The 24503-nt window shown below is 43.2% G+C and overlaps 1 protein-coding gene across 1 annotated transcript; it reads left to right on the top strand.

The window, feature by feature from the left end:
• Positions 1–9435: 9435 nt before the first annotated feature.
• atoh8 (atonal bHLH transcription factor 8) lies at positions 9436–20891 on the top strand. Its single transcript, XM_041201621.1, has 3 exons — positions 9436–10281; positions 12451–12642; positions 19965–20891. The coding sequence occupies exons 1-3, from the start codon at positions 9634–9636 to the stop codon at positions 19968–19970; spliced, it is 846 nt and encodes a 281-aa protein (XP_041057555.1). The 5' UTR covers positions 9436–9633; the 3' UTR covers positions 19971–20891.
• The last annotated feature ends 3612 nt before the right edge of the window (positions 20892–24503 follow it).

A 24503-nucleotide genomic window follows, 5' to 3' on the forward strand; every position in this document is an offset into this window, starting at 1 on the left:
CTCCAGCTTTATTCCTTCCCCCTTCCCGACTCCTCCCTCCACCCTTATTTCTTCCTCCACCCTTGCTCCCTCCCCTCTCTGTACTCCTTCCTCCCCCCAGACTTCCTCCTGTTTCTGCAGTCCTTCCCCTCACCAATCTCCTTCCCTTGCACCTTCCATCCCCCTTTACACCTACCTCCCCGTTGCCATTTTCTCCCCATTACCCCCTCCTCCCTCCCTCCCCCCCAATCTCCCCACCTCACCTTCATTTCCTCCTCCCAACCTCATCCCCCCGCCACCTTCATTCCCCCCAGCAACCTCACCCTCCCGACACCTTTTCCTCTCTCAGTCAATCGTAGACCTTCCTCTCCCACCCCCTTGACCATCATCCATTGTGAGCATCAACAGTGGCTATCCAACTTCCGTGATCTGCTTTGCAGCAGAGCCATGTCCATGAGAATCCACCAACCATGCCATGGATGTTCCTCCAGTGTGCTGTTGCTGTCAGGCTCCAGCCTCTTCTGCTCCTCGGATGTCCACAATGTGAGCAAGGCCCTGGCAGTGAGCCCTGACTTCTGCACATCACACTTGTCAAGGCGTCTTCTGCATCAGTGTGCTTTCCCACCGAGGTGGGCAGACGATCCAGCAGTGGGGGGATGAGTCCAGTGCGCCGGCCCTATAATGATATGCTGATGTATTACAATGCGGTTTCTGATGTCCTACGGCAGGAAATGCGGCCCACCATCAACAGGCTGAGCGGATGATCGCAAACTGGTTTCATGACGTCATGAAACCAATTTTTGGCCTTCTCACCATGTTGCCCGCTCACACCACCAAACATGCCTGAAGCCAGCAGGCACAGAGAATTCCACCAACTATTTCCAATAATTACCATTCAGACTTTCCATAAGCCATCTTTTCCAACAACACATGGGCTGTATCATGTGTGAAATTCAAGGCTGCATCTGTATAACAGATTACATCACTGCTGTTGGTCAAACAAAATGGGGGCATGATCGAAATTGGCACCTCCTAATGGAAACAGCATGTCCAGAGGGACTTGTGTTAAATAGTCAAAAATGTAGAACAGATCAACTTTATCAGGTCAATATATTCAGGCTATGGCATCCACCCTGATTCTAGCAAACTGGAGGATATTAATGCAATTCGAAACCCACAAGATAAAAGTCATCTTCAACATTACTTAGGTTTATTCAATTTCCTTCCGTCACACATATCGAAGTTTGGAAAGAAAATTTCATCCCTTTGAGAACTTCTGAAGGAAGAAGTACCATTTTTCTGGCAGGCGATCATCAAAACACATTTGATGCGCTGAAGGGGTCATTGACCGAACGGCCATCAACACTTCAGCTGTGGATCCAGCTGTGGAAACTACACTGGAGGTTGATGCATCACAAAAAGGCCTTGAGCATCCATCCAATGAAAAGGGAAGCCTATTGCTTTTGCTTCCAAGAGCCTGTCAACAGCCCAAGAAAACTATTTGAATACTGAGCATGAAACATTAGCCTTGGCTTTTGGAATCCAACACTTCCACAAGTATCTATTTGGAAAAAGGTTTATTCTGGAAATCGACCACAAACCGCTCGAGATGATCTGGCATAAACTGTTAACTAGTGCACCATAAAGATTACAGCTCCTACTTGTCAACATACAAGCCTACGACTATGACATGTGCTACAAGCCAGGTAGTTCCATGGTTACATCTCATACTTTAAATTGTTTACACAACTCGTCTAAACCTGCAGACATTTTAGTAGATCTGCAAGTAGGTCTCATTGATACCAAAATAGAAGACATCTGACATATCAAGTTCATGAGTTTCGGGCAGTATAATTGGCAACAGCTGCAACAAGAAATGTTCAGTGATCCCATATTGCAACAATTATGGAAGACTATAATTGGCATGTGGCCAGAGTCCTTCCAGGATGTTCCAGAAGTTCTAAGATCATTTTGGCCTTATAGAAATGAGCTCGGGACATCCCAAGATGTTATCTGCAAGGGCAAGCAAGTCCTTATTCCAGGGTCCCTTGAATCTGATATTCTACAACAACTGCACCAAGTCCATATGGGGATGGCTAGCAAGAGAAACAGTATACCGGCCAGGGATGAATCAAGATGTTGAAACAGCCCTGAGGTAATGTGAGACATGCCAAGCCTACATGCCTAGTCACCACAAAGAACTCATACATCCACAAACCAGAATTGCAACTGATCTCTTTGGCATCTGTGGAGATGATGTCTTGTTTGTGACTATTTCTTGAAATTTTCCATTTTCCATCAGTTACACGACACATCCGGCACAGCCATTGCAGACACATTGAGTTCAATCTTTAGCCTATTATGGGCATTGCAAGAAGTTGTTTTGGATATATTGAAACACTGTTCAAGGCAATGTGTGAAAGTTGGGGAGTTGACCATGTGTCCTTGGTCCAACTATCTTCAGCTGCTGCATCATGACCTTCCTTCCATTATAAGGTCAGAAGTGGGGATGTTCGCTAATGATTGCACAATGTTCAGCACCATTCACAACTCCTCAGATACTGAAGCAGTCCATGTCCAAATGCAGCAAGACCTGGACAATATCCAGGCTTGGGCTGACAAGTGGTAAGTAACATTCACGCCACACAAGTGTCAGGCAATGGCCATCTCCAACAAGAGAGAATCCAACCATCACCCTTGATGTTCAATGGCATTGCCATCACTGAATCCCCCAATATCAACATCTTGGGGGTTACCATTGACTAGAAACTGAACTGGACTAGCCATATAAACACTATGGCTACAAGAGCAGGTCAGAGACTAGGAATTCTCCGAAGAGTAACTCACTTCCTGACTCCCAAAAGCCTGTCCACCATCTACAAGGCACATTGCCAGGAGTGTGACGAAATACTCTCCACTCGCCTGGATGAGTGCAGCTCCCACAACTCTCAAGAAGCTTGACACCGTCCAGGACAATGCAGCCCACTTGATTGGCACGACATCCACAAACATTCATTCCCTCCACCACCAAATCACAGTAGCAGCAGTGTGTACCATCTACAGGATGCATTGCAGGAATTCATCAAGGTTCCTTCGACAGCACCTTCCAAACCTCTGACCACTACCACCTAGAAGGACAAGGGCAGCAGATAGATGGAAACATCACCAGCTAGAAGTTCCCCTCCAAGTCACTCACCATCCTGACTTGGAAATATATCATCATTCCTTCAAAATCCTGGAACTCCCTTCCTTACAGCACTGTGGGTGTACCTACACCACATGGACTGCAGCAGGTCAAGAAGGCAGCTCACCACCAACTTCTCAAAGTCAACTAATGATGGGAATTAAATGCTGGCCCAGCCAGCGAAGCCCACATCCCGTGAATGAATAAAAAAAAACACAATCCCCAGTTCAACGTCATGGGGGAACATATGGTACAAATCATAAAACACTAAATTATAAAATGTCAGCAAACCAAACTGGATTTTCATGTCAAAATTCTCCACCTTAGAACTACACCACTAGGTGCAACTGTTCTTTCACGAGCTGAGTTACTGTTCAGCAGACAAGTGTGAATAATCCTTCCTAGTCATCATTCATCAATACTTCAAGGGATACAACATGTTTTCATTGAAATACAGGGGAAGGTGAAGACCACACATGACCGGCATGCTAGCAAAGAATTACCCAACTTAAACATTGGACAAAAGGTACAAATACAACACCCAACCGATAGAACATGGAATCCAGCAAAGGTCATCTGTCCAGAACCACGATCAGATCGAGGACGAATATCTGATGGCATGACATTGCAAAGAAATCGATGCCAAATCAGGGAAGCACCAGAACAGAAAACACCAGTGACCAGCATCGCAAGGAGAATATGATCCAAGCACCGCACACTGGCAGACAACCAGAATTGTGAGAACAAACAGTGATTTCAAACCAGCTTCACAGTGGCCACATTTGGGCATATGAGTAAACCGCCATTATGCCTTGTATTGAGGAGGCGTGTTCCCATGGACCTCCTCCAGTTCCACTCCTCTCTAGATGGCCATGTGCAGAGTGCAGCAAACTAGAGCAATGTGGGGAAACCCTTGAATGGTCATGCTGCAGGGTATACCTCCAAATGGTGAAAACACTAGAACTGCATCTTCGGGAGGTCAATGACCTGCTCAATGGTTCTGAGATGGCAGTGGTTGTACCTGCCCTGTGCCTTAATTGTGGGGTTTCACACTGGCAGCGATCTATTCACCCAGCACCCCGTGCCTGCCAGGAGCCATCCATGGTGGTTGTGTTGTGGGATGAACAGTTACACAAATGTCTCAGAATGAATGAATGAATCATGACAGCTGCCAGGGAACCCTGTGCAAACCTAAAAGAAGTACTTACGATGGCCATGGATGAGCCGGACATTTATTGAATGTGCCCACTGGTCCTTGACCCTTCCGCCAATGGGAACAGTTTCTCCCTATATATTCTGACTGGACTCGACCCCTTATGATTTTGAATACTTCACAACCTCCCCTTCTCTAAGGAGAAGAACACCAGAATTGCCATGTCATTAAAGTCCCTCATTTCTGGAACCATTTTTGTGAATCTTTTCTGCAACCTCTCCAATGCCTTCCTAAAGTTCGGTGCCCAGAATTGGACACAATACACCAGTTGAGGCTGAATCAGCATGTCATACAAGTTTAACATAACTTCCCTGCTTTTGTACACCTCCCTTCTGTTTACATAGTCCAGGATTCTAAATGTCTTTTTAATTTTTTCTCGACCTGGTCTGTCACCCTCCATGATTTGTGCACATATAAGCCCCAGAATCTCTGCTCTCTTTAGTGTTGCAATATTTCAAAATGCCTCTCTTCACTTTTTCTACCGAATTGCATCACTTCACACCTCTCTGCATTAAATATCTCTACCTACATGTCTTCCTATTCCACCATCCTGCCTAAGTCCTCTTGAGGTCCATCATTATCCTCCTGACAGTTCACAGCACTTCTATCTGTAAGGTTTTAAGTTGTGCCCTGTTATGAAATCTAACTTACCTTAAAGTCAAGGTCGGGACCTCCAAGTCCCAACAGACCACAGAGAGCCTGCGCATGCACGAACTTGGAGCAGGCTGTACATGCGCAATTCAGCATTTTAAGTTCCTTGGGCCGACAACGGGCCCAGAGCGCCTGCGCAGAAAGGGAAAAATGGCGCAAAAACCTGGGCCATGTGGCCAGAGCATATCATTATTGAAGAAGAGTCCCAGGCAGGAATTGGGGAGAGGGGACAGGGAGAGATTCCAAAGAGAGAGGGAGGTCCCAAAAGGAAGTCCCAGATAAGGGAAAGAGACAGGAGACAGAAACAGATCCCAGTTAACTTAAGGGAGAAAGAGAGGAGCAGTGAAAGAAGGTCCAAGCAGGAAAAGGGCTGCGGTTGGCAGACTTTAGGTGGAGAGGGCTCAGGAGAAGCCCAGGCGATCAAAGAGGGCTCAGGAGAAGGCAGCAGAAGGTTGGTAGCACCGTGCTGTGAACCGCTGGGGCAAAGGTACACCTTTGGCGCTGTAGTATTGAGCTCAGCATAACACATCACGGAAATTTAAAACTTGTATTTATTATGTATAATAATGTGCATGTGTGAACAAATCCAGTGAAATTATGAGGGAAAAAGGGTTCAAAGATTATGCTAAAACATAAACGGGGGGGTGGGGGGGGCAGGGCTGATGTGGGGCATAAGCACTGGGTTGGGTCAGTTGGGCTTTGTAGCCTGTTTCTGTGCTATGTTTCCTAGCAGCATGAAAACATATACACATAGGAATAGAAGTAGGCCATTTAGTCCATCATGCCATTCAATAGCTAATCTGTGACCGAGGTCCATATATCCACTTATGCCCCACATTCTTTAATACCCTTGACTAACAGATATCTATCAATCTCAGTTTTAAAATTAACATTGGACCAAACATGAATTGCCATTTGTGGAAGAGAATTCCAAACTTCTACTACCCTCTGCATGAACACGTGTTTCCTAATTCTCACCCCTGAAATGTTTGGCTCGAATTCTTAGACTATGTACCCGGGTCCTAGACTCCCCAACTGGTGGAAATATACCCCATTTGTTCCCCTTAAAATCTTGAAAATTTTGATCAAACTTTCATGTAATTCTATGCAACAATTGTACACATTTATTACTGAAGTGCACTCAGTGATTTGTTTAAACATTATCACAGCTTTGGTCATATCTCTAACTCTCCACAAATACTGCATCACATTCTCAGTGACACATGACCCCTTATTTCAAATAAGCTGACAACAGGCAACCCTGCAATGAAACAATTTTTATCTTATTTGATGCACAATGTAAGTGGATGTTTAAAAGAAAAATGACTTTCGATTTCCTTGAAGTTTCCTGTGAACCACCTGTCCAGATAATAAATCTAATGGTTATGTGCTTACTCTCAACATCAGTAAAGCCTGGCTGCAGCTGGGGGAACATCACTATTGGGACAAGCCTCTAAGCATTCTGAATGATCAGCTGCACAGGAAATAGCTCACAGATATCAGACAGTCAATCCAAGAAAAAAACATGTACAGCCATCTCCCAAATAAAATAGCACCAAGGGACTGGTGATAATAATGCATTGGGTGAAAGAAAGACCATTTGACACATCAAACCATTGCTTCTCCAGACTATACAGAATTCAGCCACAGATTGAATTATAGAAATTGACCGCACAAAAGGAGGCCATTCAACACATCATGTCTGTGCAGGCCGAATCCCACTTTCCAGCTCTTGGTCCATAGCCTTGTGGGTTACAGAAATTAAAGTGCATAACAAGGTATTTTTAAATGTTCTTATGCAACATCTCCTATCATGAACTTTCCCAAACTATTTAACCTCTTGAGGAAAGGCTTTGCAAATGTTCTTTCTGACCCTAACAGCAAATCCAGAAAGATATTAGGATGCCTGCCCTATTTTTCCACTAGGGCAATTGCATTCCTAAGGAGGATATCTCCATAGTTCCAATGATTCAGGATATTTATCAATTCTTTTCTCTAGGTGTCAATTCACACAGAATTATTAGGCTACTAAATTAGAAGGCAAGATCCTCCTAATCTCAAATATCACATCAGGTTTATTCATCTTATACTCATGTCTTGCACTCACAGTCCAAGACAAATAAACTGTTATCTCCATATTATATATTACTTATTCTCTCTGGTAGTTGAAAATACCAAATCATATTTCCCTTTAATCTTCTTTTCCAAGTGGAAACAAGATCAGTGCCTCTCATTAAATTAGATGATCATTTAAGTTGCTGTTCATCAAATCTCGAGTAGTGGTATTGTCACTAGATTAGTAATCCAGAAGCCCAGGGTAATGGTCTGGGGACCTGGGTTTGAATCCCACCATGGCTAGTGGTGGAAATCGAATTCATTTAAAAAAAATCTGGAATTAAACGTCTAATGATGACCATGAAATGATTGTTGTAAAAACCCATCTGGTTCACTAATCCCTTTCATGGAAGAAAATCTGCTGGTCTGGCCTACATGTGACTCCAGTCTTACACCAATGTGGTTGCCTCTTAACTGCCCTCAAGGGCAATGGGATGGGCTATAAATCTTGGCCTAACCAGTGATTCCCAAGAACAAATTTTTAAAAATCTCTTGCATGCATGTGTCCTTTTAACCTCCTGTTATAGCCACAGTATTTATGTGGCCGGTCCAGTTTCTGGTCCAATCCTTCTAGATGGTAGAGGTTGTGGGTTTGGAAGGTGCTGTCAAACTCCTGTAGCAATGTCCTAGGGCTGAGATTATTGGTATCAAACAAATACAACCATCTTGCTTTTTGCAGGTACTACTCCAGCCAATGTAAAGCTTTCCTCACTTTTACTCCTTAATGCCACAGTCAGTCAAATGCTGCCTTGAGATCAGTCACTTTCACCTTGCCTCTGGGATTTAACTCTTATTGTCCATGTTTGGACCAAAGCTACAGTGAAGTTTGTAGTCAAGCTGTCCTGCTGGACCTAGACTGTACACCAGTGGGCAGTTTATTGGTGAGGAAATGCTGCCTGAAAGCACTGCCAATAACATCTTCCATCACATTGCTGATGATCAAGAATAGACTAATAGAATGGTAATTAGCTGGATTGGATTTGTCCTGCTTTTTGTGGACAGGTCATAAGTAGGAAATGTTCTACTGTGTCGAATAGATGCCAGTATTGTAGCTTTCCTGGAACAGCTTGACTAGAGGCATGGCTAGTTCTGGAGCACAAGTCTTCAGCACATGAATGAGGATTTCTGCAGCAGATAAGCTAAGGCAAGTTCAGAGTTGGGCAATGTCACGGAGTGGAAACCAGTAGAGTCGGTGATGCCAAAGGCATGGAAATAGGCCTGTCTTAGTGATGGTGCGAATATGGAGTCAGAAGCTCATCTCGGGGTCAAAAATGACACCAAGGTTGTAGATAGTCCGGTTTAGTCTCAGACAGTGAGAGGAATGGAGCGCATGGCATGGGAACGGAGTTTGTGGCAGGGATTAAAGACAATGGCTTTGGTGTCCCCAGTAATTAGTTGGAGGAAATATCTGCTCATCCAGTGCTGGATGTCAGATAACCAGTCTGAGAATTTACCAACAGTGCGGTAGTCGAGAGAGGTGGTGGTAAGAGAGAGTTGGATGTCGTCAGTGTACAGGTGGAAACTGACAGTGTGTTTAAGGATAATGTCATTGACGGGCAACAGGTAATTGAGAAATAGTTGGGGGTAGATCCTGGGGGATACCAGAGGTAATGGTGCCAAGAGGGAAGAGAAGCATTTGCATGTGAGTCTCTAGCTCCAATTAGATAGATAGGAATGGAACAAGGCAAGGGCATTCCCAGCTGGATGACAATGAGAGGCATTGGAGGAGGATGGTGTGGTCAACCGTGTCAAACACTGCAGGCAGATTTAGAATGATGAGGGATTGATTATCTTTATCACATTCACATAGGGTGTCACTTGTGACTTGTTGGTGCTGTGTCAATGGCAGAAACCTGATTGGAAGGATTTAACCGTGGAGTTCGGTTTAACTGCAGGACATGGTGGGTTATCTAAGATTGGATGTTAGACATGCAGCTAGTTTTTCACCAATTCAACTCTGACCTATGCCGGCCTTGTCAGCCACGCTCACAGCCCATGAAAAGAGATGGGGAGGAAATGTCACCCCTTAATCTTCTGTACTTAAACCGTTGTCTGGATGGGTTTGGTGCACTGCAGAACATTTTGCATCCAAACCTTCATTGTGTCGGCCCAGGTTCAAGTCTAGTGTGGCTGGCTGCGTGATGTGAACGGAGGCTTGGTGCGAAGGGTTCCTTTCCTGTCAGGCTCTGTGTTTCTCAGTCTTCCCTTTAACAGGCATCGCGATGACTGATCGAACTTAACACGGGCTTCTGTGTAAACTGAAGCTAAACAAACACAGATGGATTGCCGAGTGCGTTCGTGAAAAAAATGTTGGCAAGGCAGAGAGCAAGGGACTTGAGATGACATTCTCGCATCACTAGAGGCATTGCTACAGAGCGGTTGCTATAGCTGCCGAGAAGGAGGGTTAACACATACACACACACACACACACAGTGGTGAGGGGCTGAAACCACTCTCGGCAGAATATTCAAATAAAAACTCAGCTGTCTTCATGATAATGAGGACTTCGGAGAGCCTGAATGAAGCTGAGTGGAAGAAACTGTGCGTCAAGGGGATCGGCACAATAAAGAGGCTGAAACGGAAGAACCGGGAGGTTATCAGGCACGCCGAGATATTAGAGAAAGTTCCCCGATGTGAGGAGGAAAAGCTGCGGGATCCTTTGATCGCCCGACTGAGCGACAGCAACGCCACTTTCCAGCCAACAGCCGCCACTTCCAGCAGCCGGGGCTCCGGTGCTGAGGTTGTGGATCTGCGCAGGATTGCGAGCACTGTGAGTGTGCCTGTCGGAGGGGGAAGGGGAGGGGGGGATGAGGCTCTCAGCCCCAAGTCGGCAGCTCCGGGTCGGAGGAAATTCGGCCGCCCTCCCCCGTCCCAAGTGGGCGCCTTTGAGCCCCAGGCGTTCGCGGAGCAGCCGAGCCTCCAGCCCCGCCTGGTGCTGTGCCAGCGCTCCTCGGACGGCTCCTACTCGACCATCTCGCAGGCAGCTTACAGCCCATCGCCCAGGAAACGGCCGGGAGACACCTCCAGCGTCTCCACCGAGATCAAAGCCATTCAGCAGACCAGGAGACTGCTGGCGAATGCCAGGGAAAGGACCAGGGTCCACACCATCAGTGCAGCCTTCGAAGCTCTGAGAAAACAGGTACCGTTTAAACTGGGGCAGGACACTGTCACTCTCCCTCCACTCCCCTAGAAGCATTGGAGGATCACATTGTGCTTTATAAATCATCAATTTGCAAGCCCCTGCTAAATAAAAGGTTGAAGGAGAGAAATTGTCAAAAGCTGTTACAATAATTCTGTTGATAAGCAAAGCTATAAATAAAATATGCTCAGTGTTAATAATTCACCTTATCTCAGTGTAAATATTGATTACAATGAGTGGAGTTATGATCTTATGGAGTTAAAGGCTTAGTTATAAATGAATATCCAGAGCCAAATGCTCTAATCAGCCCGAGTGTAAATGGATACACAAGGCACGTTTACAGTAACGGCATTGTCTGTCATCCATTCTCAATGTGATGTAGAGAAAACGATACAGAAGTTACTGTGGTCCCCAAAACACTTTAAACAGATACAGTGGCACTCACACACACACACAGAAACACACAGGCACACTCGCACATTCACACACACAGACAAGCTCGCACATATACACACAAACTCATACACACATACTCAAACACATTCACACGCGCACATTCACACACACAGACAAGCTCGCACATGCACATACACACTCAGACACACACATTCATACTCAAACACATACACACACACTCATGCACTCACACACTCAGACACAAACACACAGACATACATACAGCCACACACACACACATTCTCACCCACACATGCACTCACATACTCACAGACACACACACAAACACACAAGAAATTCCTTCCCACTTTGATCCAGTCCCCCAGAACAAGACAGTATGGTTTATTTAATATCGAGTCTGTCATTGCTTGTTAACACTTTGAACAAGTTTATAGTTGCATTTACAGACTCCGAATCTGGTGAGTTAGCCCAACCTCTGTCCAACAGTTAGCCCCGCCTTGCCACACTGCTGAAATAAAAGACTGCTACCAGGGACTGGGGGGATATACTTAACATGATTAAGTCGTAACTGGTTTGGAAAAATGAAGAACACGTTTCATATGTTCTGCTCAAGTTGGCCTCAGTTATATAATGAAGCAAGCTGGCGGTGGCTGAGTTTGTGTACATGTTTACAAATACTTCCCTATGAGGGAGAGGTCACTGAACAGATTACAGAAAACTTGCACAAACTTGAGTTCATAATGAGGTGCAACATTGCCGATTGGGAGATTGGACAGGAGCCCGGGCTTTATTGCACGTGTTGTGTTTTTTTTTCCACAGAACCATTAGCGACTGAGGCTTGGCCGAACCTTATCACAAATTGTCAATATACAACCGTTAGATCAACTGAACCTTGGCATTCTAACGCGTGTCCAAGTAGACTTCATAAGATGAAGCCACCTCAGCAATGTGCCAAACCAGATTTATGATTTCACTTCTCGGAAACTAACCAGTGTTTAGCGATATGAAGCTGTCTCGATGGCCGCAAACCATTTGGCAATACATGTAGCCACTGTAGTTATCCAGTGTGTGCGTTTATATATCACTACCCCTGGTTATCTACATATATATATAATTCACTGGGTGTGTGTGCGTGCGAGTGTGTCAGTGAGTTGGAATGTGCCAGTGTGTCTGTGTCAGTGAGAGTGAATGTGCCAGTGTGTCTGTGTCAGTGAGAGTGAATGTGCGAGTGTGTCTGTGTCAGTGAGAGTGAATGTGCCAGTGTGTCTGTGTGTCAGAGTGAATGTGCGAGTGTGTATGTGTGTCAGTGAGAGTGAATGTGCCAGTGTGTCTGTGTGTCAGTGAGAGTGAATGTGCCAATGTGTCTGTGTGTCAGTGAGAGTGAATGTGCCAGTGTGCCTGTGTCAGTGAGAGTGAATGTGCGAGTGTGTCTGTGTCAGTGAGAGTGAATGTGCCAGTGTGTCTGTGTGTCAGTGAGAGTGAATGTGCCAGTGTGTCTGTGTGTCAGTGAGAGTGAATGTGCCAGTGTGTCTGTGTCAGTGAGAGTGAATGTGCCAGTGTGTCTGTGTGTCAGTGAGAGTGAATGTGCCAGTGTGTCTGTGTCAGTGAGAGTGAATGTGCGAGTGTGTGTCTATGTGTGAGTGCCATTGTAGGTTGTGTATATGTGTTGTATATTTTAAGTATGTGTGCATGCTGTGTCAGACTTAGTCATCTAGTATTTCCCCTTCAATTACTCTGGGTGCCTCTCCGCAGGTTCCTTGCTATTCGTATGGACAGAAGCTGTCGAAGTTGGCGATCCTGAGGATAGCGTGTAATTACATCCTGTCCTTGGCCAGGCTGGCTGACCTCGATTACAGCTCCGATCACAGCAACATGAGCTTCTCCGAGTGTGTGGAGCAATGCACCAAGACATTGCAGGCAGAAGGCCGATCAAAAAAGAGGAAGGTGAGCTTCCACTTGACAGCAGGAGACACTTTCAAACAAAAATCCACCCCCACCACCCCCAGCCTTTCACACACAGGCGCGCTGCATGAATGGGATGAGGTGCCACTCCCTTGTCTGATGCTCCCTGGGTTCAGCTCACTTTCCCCACGGCATCAGCGGCAGGACTCATTTCACTTTACCCCCTCCCCTGGGCTTATGAGTGTTGTGGGTTCCCTGTTTATTTGCATGCACGCTGTATTTCGACAGGGAGCTGCACTGCCCTTTCACAGGGCCTTCGTGAAGTGAAACATTTCAGAACAGTGGAGTCATGTGTTTGTATTTGAACTGAGGAGTGTTGTGGGGGGGGGGTGGGTGGTGGAGGAATTGGAGGGGGGGGGGAGGGGATGGTGGAGGAGGAAGGGGGTGGGGAAGGCTAGAGGTTGAGACAAGGTTACTGACCCGCTGGCTGGAATAGGTATTTACTTACAATATCGATCGAACTGGCGATTTGTAGAACCGTTTGACTCAAATTTATCTCAATTTTAAACAAAAACTTACATTTAACAAATTGGTCATACCGAGGCAATACATTCTCTAGTTTTAGGACAATTTTTTTTAAGCAGTGTTTTTTTTGGGAGGGAAAAAAAACGTGAACTTGTGAAGTAATTAAACTAAAGTGATACAGACTCTCATTCCTACTTTATGACAATGGGAGTTTTTTTTTCAACTCCATCTGAACTTCCCTCGGCATTCTTGTGCTCTCCAGCTCCGATAGTGCCTAATAAATCACGCGCTGATCTTGCCACCGTGTTGTTTGCGGAGTGAATGAATGGAGAGGATGGTTTTTCGGGAGTGTTTGGTGTTTGTGCAGCCCCAGACTCCAGATGTTCAGCTGCTGGTGTGGGAAGCAGAGCTGGCGCCACTCGGGGCAGAGGGCAGAGCAAAGGCACGCGATTTGGGGAAGAAACACTCAGTCACACGAAGCTTTTGGCACATTCCCCAGCGCTCGGCTGGACATCTGTTCCAGAAAAACTTTTTAATAGCTGCTTTCTGAGTAGCTCCCGAGGATACACTGACTGCAGCTGTTTCATGTGAAGAGGGAGAGAGAGAGAGAGAGCGAGAAAGAGACGGAAACACACACATGAATAGGACATAATGTTATGAATAACGTTTTTACAGTTTTAAAGTCGCTACTGCTTTTTAATTTTTTTGTTGAAATCTGGACTCTTTGTTAAAAGTTCAATTTATTAGGAAATTCACCCCCTCCCCCCCCCCGACAAAAACAATAAATCAGCCATGTTTGAAGGTTTATCATTGGATTATTCTGCTTACTTTGATTTTAAAAGATGTTTTCATTCAGAGCTTTGTTTGAATGTAACAATTAGCTTTTTTAATCAAGGAAACAAGCAGATGCAACACATTATGTCACAAATTCTTAACAGTATTTTGAAGATACACTGCTTCCCAATGCTAATTAAAGCTTCATATTTTTCCCCTATATCACTAACATTGTGGTTATATTGGAACTAAATTCTTAGATCAGCTGCAGATTTGCAGTAGGGTAGTATTACGTTTCGACTGTTTAAGAGTTAGAGGCCTCTGCATATGTGCACCCACACAAACCTCACTTCAGACTGCTAACTGGCCTGAGAACAAGGACAAGATTGTCCACACTCTCAAAACAAGAGGAGCAACTTATGTTTCTTGTAGAACCTTTAAAGTAGTCAGACATCCCAAGGCACTTCACAGGTATGATGATCAAACACCGAGCTGTATGAGGAGATGTGGGCCCAGATAATAACTGTGAGACTAACAGCATTCTGCCAGCAACTTTTGGCACCCACACATGCACCGTTAAACACAGGAATTGGAAGTCGCTGTCGGAGGTACCCTGCTCCTTCACAGGATGAGCTCTACCAGTCCTCCCTGATAAACTTGGTGCTGAAATCAATGTAATGGTATGAATTTGGGGTTCTTAGCTACTTATTTCCCACTGAAGCCACCAACAAAAGTTAGGGCTGATGCATTCAGGAGTAAGTGAATTTTTAACAACAGAGAAAGTGATAATTACTACTAAACAAAATTCCTGGCCCTGAAAATTAGATTTTACAAATGTGGAATCACATTCCTTCAGAAACTAACTAGGCTGGAGACAAGATTCAAGGCAGGGGGTCTGGGAAAATAAGACAGAGCCACATTGGGATGGCTCCCTGACATATTATTGCTGCCAGGGAATTTTTACAGGGTGAGTGACCAATTAAAGTGATTAAGGCTCCAATAAGAGGCAATTTTGTGCGGTGCATGTATGTTATCACTGTTGAAATTGCCAACTCATTGGAGGTGACCTCCCAGCTTGTGGTTCATCACAGCCCGAGGCTACGTACCCTAATGTCAGGGCAGGGGTGCAGGGTAGGTTTCACCCATGGCCCAAATGATTCCTCTGGAAGAAGGGGCCTACTAGATTTGGACCTCTCCATTTTGAATTACATGAACATATCCCCAGCCTGCCTCAGCAGTGCTCACCTCTTTGGCTGGACTGCCCAGGCTACAGATCCAGCAGCCTTCTGATTGGGCAAGCAGCATTGAGAGGCAACTTTGCATTCTTAATTAGATGTTGAGCACAGAATTGGCCAATTAGGAAGCTGACTCTAGGAAGATTGCACCAGCTGGCATGCTGCCAGTAAGGGGGTTTCAGGACTCTCATTTAGTCTCAACATTAGGATCCTAAAGCTGGGGTAAAATCCAGCCCAGTGGGTCTCAGTGAGAAACCTTCAATCTGGTTGGTTGAGAAACCATGTTGTTCCTTGCCATGCTCGTAGATGCCACTGATCTCCTGTAGAGGGCACCACATAGGACCAAGCAAGTCTCACCTTAAAAGCCCTCAAAAACTTTGTGGGCAGTTGTCAGCACCATGAATGATGGACACCATTCATTTGCCACTGACCACAAAATCTAGGCCATTAGGATAGGTGACCAAAAGTTTGGTCAACAAAACAAATTTTAAGAAGCATCTTAGAGAAGTATCTTAGAGGAGGTGGAAGAGGCAGAGAGGTTTATGGAGGGGTTTCCAGGGCTTAGGGCCTAGGCAGTTGAAAGCATAGCCATCACCGTTAGAGAAAAGAGAACTAGGGTTGTACATGAGGCCAGAATTGGAACAGTAAAGAGAGCTCTCTGCTTAGTCTAATAAAATGGGTAACTAAATAAACTGATCCTCTGAACACCTTTTGCACCTATCCTGACCTCCACACTGCAGTTAGATCAATGCAGTGTCACATTGAAGCAACATGATATGACTTCAAATTACACTGGCATTTTTGCAACCATTTAGTAGCAGCAGTATTACTGCACTCTGCCAAAGTATAGCCAATTACCTTTAAAGCAAATCTTACAGCAAAGAATGAGGTCACTTGGCCCATCATGTCCGTCCTGGTTCTTTGAACACGATATCCAATTATTCACACTGACCTGAACAGTATATTCCAATCATTTATTGACTTTGTTTTCAAATGTCTGAAACCTCCATATTGGAAGAGATGTTGCAATTGGAAAGAAATTAGTCTCCAACCAATTCAGTGCATATTCCTCCAACTTGCTCTTGACCCTGAAATCACACCACAATTAGATGGATTATTGGAACTAACTCCAGTATTTATTCCAGAATCCCAATCCAAATCCCATTCTGAGAGGGAAGCCCTAATCCTGTTAGATGCTATATAGTTATATTTAAATAAATGCAAGGGTAAGACATTTTCTACAAAATGTGCACATAGACCATGTTCTGACTAGAAGCCTTTATTAAGGAGCCAGAATAATGTAGGCAGTCCAACCAGACCAAGAACTGCCCATGAAATCCAATAGGGAATTTTGGATCAGGCTCCTTCATTGGCAAATCCATGACTGGAGCAAGCCTTTTAGGCGATCTCTCCAGTAACAGGGTCAGGATGGCCAAAAGCTGCAGCATGGGTGTTTGATATGTGGTGTGGTTTGCACATTATTACCACCACATTAGTTATTACCTCTATCATATTTTTAAGAATAGATGTGATCTGTGGTGGAGACACACTATCTTAATCCCAACTGTGCATCTTCTATTCTCTTCTGTTCAGGTGAGAGTAAATGTAGTTGTTAGAGTCCAATGATTTTAGAAGCATTGCAGGTTGCATTTTAAAACACGTGCATTTCCCTCACACAGTGAGCTGTAATTCAAGGTACAATTCTAAGAGCAAAGGAAAAAATGACTACCTGTTGAAAATATGGTAAAGTCATTCTTTGAGCTGTAATTCAGAGTCCCTAGTGATTCAGGGATAGGAAAACATTGCTGTACATTGTGGAGATATTGGGATAGATTTTCATCTGGGTGCTAAGCATCGCTTGGACAGAACACAGGGAAGAAAGTTGGACTGGGTGGATCAAGGACCCCTTTAAGAATCCTCTAGATCTTTCCTTCAATTAAATAGAAGGAAAGTCCATCAGTTTCTGTTACCAGTCTGCAATCTTTCCCACAAGACTTTCCTCTCTGGACTCTGCCCAGGCAATGCTTATTGCCCTGGCATTAAAAAAAGAAAAAAAAAATCTGTTCCATTGGCTCACACACAAGTGATGTGTGATGCATTGCCATGCAATCTATTTTGCCATACTGTGTGTTATCATAAGATTTTCCAAACACTTTCACAAACACTGTGCCACGTTCATGCTTTTAAGGCTAGTGCTTTTTTTAATCAACAACTATATAAGAAAGAAAGAATTAGTATTTGTGCAGTATAATATATAAAGTGCTTCACACAATAAATTATTTATCGAAGCTCAGTGCTATGTAGATAAACATTGCAGTGATTCTGCTCCAGTGACATTTGACAATCTAGAGATGAGTGCCAAGTTAACATGACAGCACCCTTACAGATTGCAGTGGTCCAAGAGGAAGGCTTACCATAACCTTCTCAACGACAACTAGTTAAGGGCAATGCATCCTGGCTTTTTCAAAATATCCATATCTTGAGAATGATTTTTTCTTAATGTTTAACTTTGTAGCATTCCTTTCGAAATTCTTTGAATAGAGGCATGGATTTTAACATCAACCTGGATGGGCAACCGGGCCTTCATAATGTCGCGTCTGACAGTACTTCTTTTCCTTGTCCAATTTATTTTAAAATGCTAAACCTTTTCACTACTGACACCTTCATTTCCCTTCCACTAAAAAAGTGCATCCAACCAAAATTTGTCCATTTTAGTTTCTTTTTATCAAAACAAGTCATGAGTTTTATAATTGCAAAGTAAATAGTTGGAACTTGAGTATATTGTAGGGTACTGGATGACAAATGTCCCAGTTAAGAAAGAATTACATGTTTAGTCTAGAACAAATGACCCGATCGCTCAGTAAGTAAAAAATACAATTGTTTAGTGATTGATGGTGGAGTGGGTTTAGTTATTGTTAATTTGGAAACATGGTTTGCCGTTTTTTTTTTAATTCTTTCACTGGATGTGATGGCATTTAATGCCCATCCCTAATATATCAGCATCTTGTATAGAATATTGGTCCAGAGTGCATTGAGTGCATATTTTTCTTTCAGTTCCGACGATTGATCAATGTCAACCTAACTGATTTAAGTCAGGGTAACTGTTAGGGTGTAACATTTGATCCAAATGTACAACGGCAAGATAGGGAAAAATTAGTTGGTGTTCACATTCTTGTTATTGAATAATTCCTTCTGGAAATGTGTGTTTATGTGGGTGTCAGATGAGGACAGCATTAGACTTGGCTTTGATACCATCCATGGTTGTCAATGTTGTCAATGCAGTCTCTGTTCATGCATGAAGAGTGACCATTTGGGTGATGGGCTGGAGGTCAACCAGAGCTCATGTGACTGTGCACCCAGGAGGGGAGGAGGGAAAAAAGAGGGAGGAAAGCTGTTCACTCTCTTTGACCTAAGTTTAACATCAGAATTTGATTATATTTCTTGGAAAAAAGATGTGTTGTCGAAATATCTTCCTTCACGATTGCCTCACAGAAGTTTTGGCACTCAAATAAAATAGCATTCCATTGTTTGGATTCTGAACTGGAATCAATCCATAGATAGTTGTGATAAATTTTTTTGAAAAAAACTGCTTCTTTTTGTTACCTTACAAGGGTCAGCTTGGTTGAGTGGGTAGCACTTTCATTAAGGAGTCAAAGGGTCGAGTTCTGCTGCAAAACTTGAATTCGTAACTTAATGCCAAGGCAGGTCTTTGGATATGTCAAACAGAAACCTGTACAAAATTCACAGGCATTACTGAAGAAAGCAAAGGACATCCTTCCAGTTTCGTGGCCAATATCTTTAAAACCAATTGGCTGGTTACTTGTCTTGGGCAGAAGTGCCTACATAACAGCAGTCGCTGCACTTGAAAAACAACTTATTGTATGTGAAGAGCTTTGGAATGTGTCAGAACATTGTGATAAAGTGTGATGTACATCCAAGTCTTTCTTCCTTTCATTGTTTTTCCCCATCATTAGCTTTTTCTCTCTCTGTCTCACATACATGTCTTCTTCCCACGTGTAAGGTGTTAGCATTTGTAGGGATTTGATTTCCTGTAGAATCAGCAAATCCAGTAACTTCACAATATGGAGATATTACACAGCCAGCTTTGTTTTCCTCAATTGTGTTGTTTCATGTTACAATTTTAAAGAGAGAATGGAGAGTCGACAACCCACTGTGAGGTCTCTGTCAATGTCAGCCTCAATTTGGACACTGAAATCGGGGTTAGAACAGCCCAAGGTTGACATATCTCTCACCCTGGGCAGCCCAGCCTTCTCCCTGCCTAACCACAAGGATTGGAGACATGGGGCACGAGAAATTGGAGTTCCGATCTACATTAGTGCAGCACTTTCTGGAGCTCTGTTTGTGGGCAGTCCCTCAGGCTCTAATACTGTTCCATATCTTGTAATTATTGACTCTTGCTATTTATTTGAGAAAACCTGGAAATAAATAAGTGCCCTGTGAAGCAATCTAAAAGCATGTATAGGCTTTAGCTCACCAGGGCCCATTTTGGTGCAAGGTAAAATTGAGTGTTAAAATTGAACTTGGTGTGTTCAAACCTGAATTCATTTCAGATGTCTGAGTTCATTACTTAGGATTAAATGGTCATGTATTTATTGCCTGACTGAGATGGAGTGGAACAATGTATCTTATATGGGTTTTACAATAGCTTTCAGCTAACCTGACTTTGCCTTTAAGTCTGTCCCTAATATGAAACACATTTGACTGCCAACAGCTGCTAGTAAACTCAGTACTCTATGGGTTAATTAATCTCATCCTATTCCACATGGTCTACTACTAATTCCTATCATAAATTACATTCTGCCGTTTCAGGAGTGATCCAGGGAAGGAGCGACATTTCACAGGAACATCACACAGTGAGCTGGTGTCTAGCCAACACTGACAGGGGGAAGCAGACGTATAAGAAATTGAAGACAAGATATAGGATTGCAGGAGATGTTACGCAGAAGAGAGGTTGATCCAAAAGAAATGATGTTGATCGTTTTGGGAAGAAAAAGAAGCCACTTTTCTTGTGAATACACTATCAGCCTTTAAGAACAGTCAGATTACCAGATGTGCAATCTGTTCAGCACTTTCTCCGTTTGCTTGGTGAAGGTAGATGTTGGTTTTGAGCCATCACTGACAGTGCAGATAACAGGATAAAAGAGGAATCATGCAATTTAACATTGATAGTTTTGTTTTTAAAGTTAGGACAATTAAAGTCAAACCTCTGAGACTGAATTAGCTATAAACACATGTTGGCCCACTGGGTACAATGTAATGCATTGTGCTTTTGTGGCTGGTTAACAAGAATTTATAATGCTTTAGAGGAGTTTATAACAATCATCTGTGTACCAGGATTAATTGCATATTTTTGATACTGTAAATCTGAATAACTTGCTGTAAAAGAGTCAGTTAAATTTGACGATTCAAGCTAAACCTAATGCTAACAATTCTAGTAATTTCAAAACTCCAGTATTTTTGGTCAGTTGGTTATAGTGCTGATGACCCCACATGTGATCTCATGTGTATTTTCAGCTTGTTTTCTGATTGTGTGCTGGCAAGGTCTCCTGCTGATAGCAAATTGCAGCAGGGACTCTGGCTGTCTCCTTAGAAACAAGTGGTCAGACAATCAGAAAGCCTACTGATATGACATGCACTTTATGATCTATGTAATCACACTGTCCTTTGTATTATTGTGGGGTCATATTAATCACTAGTATTAATGTACAAATGTTTATAAAGGTATTTGAGACATTGGATGGCATTTAGAAATCAATTATTTTGCTGTGAGGAATTCTGTGTGCAAATAAATGGCTATGTTTATGTACCTTTCTTTTCAGAAAGGTTACAGATTGGGAAGTTTGCTGGGTTAGTGTTAGGACTTGTGAGTCCCAGTTGCACATTTGTTGTGGGATGGCTGAGTTGGTACTATTGATGGAGTTGATCAACAGACACTTTTAAGTGGAATGCATTCTGTTTATTTACAAAGGTACTCAGCAGCTACGCTTGTGTCCTTCTACATCAAACCCTATCTCCATACTTCTGACTATTAACTATAGATTACTGACTACAGAGGTAGCCCGCGCTACTCCTTATTGGTTACACAAGATTATATGATCGTTCTTTATAACATCATTCTTAAAGATATACTACACATTACATAAAACCATAATTACCACATCCCTACCCCTTTACTCGGAAACACGTTTTACATTTACAATCACAATTTCCTCAAAATAGAAAATTATTTACACAGGTAAGTAATTTACAAATTCAGTCTTTCTGGGAGGTTTCCTTTGGCATGTAGAACCGTCTCAGCTCTGCAGCTTTAGATGATTTGTCAGGAACCTCCTTTTCTGGAGTTGTCTGAACATCAGGATCTTCGGTGGGTACCCACAAACCTGTTTCCTCAACTCTTGTAGGTACAACAGACACATTTGACACGTTTGTACTAGGGTGAGTTCTCTCAACAGGAAACGTTGAACCAATTGTGATCACTGGTGGAATCATTTCTTGGTGATTTGTTTCTCTCTTCCTTAGATGATCCACATGTCTCCTTATGATTCGGCCTTCCACCTTCACATGCTAAGGTCATTGCACTTATTTCACCCGGTAATCACTTTGGTCCTTCTCCAAAATTCTTCATGTATGCCATCTCTCCAACAGTAAATTTCCTCTCATGATTATGCCAGTCATGTCTAGTTTTCTGACTTCCCTGACTCTTTTCCAACTGCCCCCGCTAAATTCGGCATCATTAAGCACAATCTTGTCCTGAGATGATGTTTCATCTATAATTCTGCAGGTGTGATGCCTATTGTTGTGCGAGGGGTGGTCCTGTAATGAAAAGGAAAGCATGCTAGCTTGGTTGCTAAGAAATCTCCAGTTAACTTTCTCATGCCTGACTTGAACGTTTGAACCACCCTTTTGGCCAATCCATTTGAGGAAGGGTGATACGGTGAAATTTTTGCATGAATGATACAGTTGAGGCTGATAAACCATTGAAACTCAGCACTGGTAAATGTTGTGCCATTGTCAGATACAACCACTTCTGGTAGTCCATTAATTGCAAAACTTTGATGCAGCTTCTCAATTGTAGCAGAAGACATTGGTGAATTCACCTCGTATATGTCCATTCATTTTGAGTGGGCATCTGTTGATGAGCAGAACCATTGTTCCCATGAAAGGTCTCACGTAGTCAATGTGTAATTGTACCCATGGCCTTCCTGGTCACTCCCAAGGGTGTAATGGAACTGTTGAAGGTAACATTTGCACTTGCTTACACTGCATACAATTCTTCACTAAGCTCTCTATTTCTCCATCCATCCCAGGCCGCCATAGTTAGCTGCTTGCTATAGTCTTCATTCAGGATATTCCTAGATGTTGACTGTAGTTCAACTAACAGTGGCTCTCTTCCCTTTGGAGGAACTATTGCTTATTTTCCCCACAATAAAATGCCATCCTGGCTGGTTATTTCATGTATCCTGTTGAAGTACAGTTTCATTTCGTCAGATACAGGCTCTTGTGACCAACCATAAAGCACTTGAGATAAGACTGGATCCCTACTTGTCCAGTCTCTGATCTGTCAAGTGCACACTGGCGAGAAATCTAAGAAATTTAACAATAAAATATGTTCCTGTGGGACTGGGACATCCTCATCATTTTCTTGTAAAGGCAAAAGACTAAGTGCATTAGCATTTGCAATTTGATTTTCAGGCCTATGTACAAAAGTATACTTGTATACTGTCATTATTAAAGCCTTATTCGTGTTTCTGTGTCTTCTTTCTATGTGCCTTCTTCTTTCTAGCACTGACTTTAACCTCAACCTTCTTTTCGACTTCAATGTTGGCCAGACTACTCTCAGATGTAAGCTCAACTTGAGTGAACTCAATGGTTGAGTCTCCCAGAATTTCATCATCTGTCTGTTTCTTAGAAAACTCTGCGACTTTTGCCTCCAAAGCCTTTTTGGCTTCACGTAGCTGATTCTTCAGCTCTTCCATCTCTTTTTTGTATTTGTTTGCTGCCTCTTGGAAATTTGGGCATTGTTGTGTCTTCGCTGCCAATTCATTCTTCAGTTTGTTCAGAGAAGTGCTGAGTTCTTTCTGTTTCTCTTCATACTTTCCCAGAGGCACACATTTAGACCTGAGGGAATCTTGTAGTGTGTGAAGGTCTTTCAGAAGGTTTTCTTTTTCCTTTTGAACTCTGTCATTAAGCATAGTCTCTTTGAGTTCCTTTTGCTATTCTACCATGTTTTGACTTGAAACTGCCTGCGTTTCTTCAGGTTGTTGAGTCCTTACACACTCCTTTTCCAAAACAGGAACGCTTCCAGCTTCCTTTTGGAATCTCAGTGGCCAATCAAGGTTTATTTCCCTTAGCCAGTTTCACCCTAGAAGGCTTGGTCCTCTGCCTCTCAGTATCAATATTGGTAGCTTTGCTGATTGGCTTCCATAATGGACAGTAACTCTGCTTATGCCTTGGACTTGGATGTCTTCACCAGAGTATGTTTTTAATTCGGCATCAGTTTCTTCCATATTTAATTTATGTTCACCAGAATTCCAATATTTGAAGGTGTGTTCACCAATTACTGTAGTGAAAGCTCCTGTGTCCACTTCCATTCTAATAGGTCAGCCATTTACCTTCACTGTTACATATATTGGTTCTGTCTTTCCAACCTTCAAACTAAATAACAAATAAATATCAGAATTTGTTGCTTCAGGTTCTTCTACATTGTAGATCTCATGGGGTTTTCTCTTCTGTCTGAAAGCCTGCCTGATTCTTTCCTTGCACTGTTTCATTATGTGTCAATTTCGATGACAATAAAAACATGCGATTTTTAAAAATCATTATAAGACTGTTTCCACTTCTACTGCAATTATTCCTTACTTTTGCTGCTAACTCATTTCTTTTTATTTTTCTGCTAGCAGTGGCTGTTTCCCTCTTCACAGCAGAGTCTTCCATTTTCGTGCCCTTTTTGGCTGGGGCTTCCTGCCCAACATGGAGGATGGCGCCATTTTGTGCCCCTTGTATAGCTTTTAAATCCCTTACTGCACTTTCCATGGCCAGTGCTATCTCTAGCACCTTTTTAAAATCCAAATTTGTTTTGCACAGTAATCCCTTCTGACTTGTGTCCTCATTCTCACTGCACACTAAACAATCCCTGAGCATGTTGTTTAAAGATGTACCAAACTCACAATGTTCCGTTAGCTGTTTCAAACTTGCCACATAACAAGCAACTGTCTCCCCTGGGGCTCTATGTCTTGAGCTAAACTTGAATCATTGCATTGTTACTGAAGGCTTTAGCTGGTAATAACCTTCCATTAACCCTCCAAGGTCCACCAATTCATCAAAGTTTTTTGAATCTGGGGCACTGGG

This window comes from Carcharodon carcharias, chromosome 1 (assembly GCF_017639515.1).
Source record: "Carcharodon carcharias isolate sCarCar2 chromosome 1, sCarCar2.pri, whole genome shotgun sequence".
Taxonomy (NCBI): Eukaryota; Metazoa; Chordata; class Chondrichthyes; order Lamniformes; family Lamnidae; genus Carcharodon; species Carcharodon carcharias.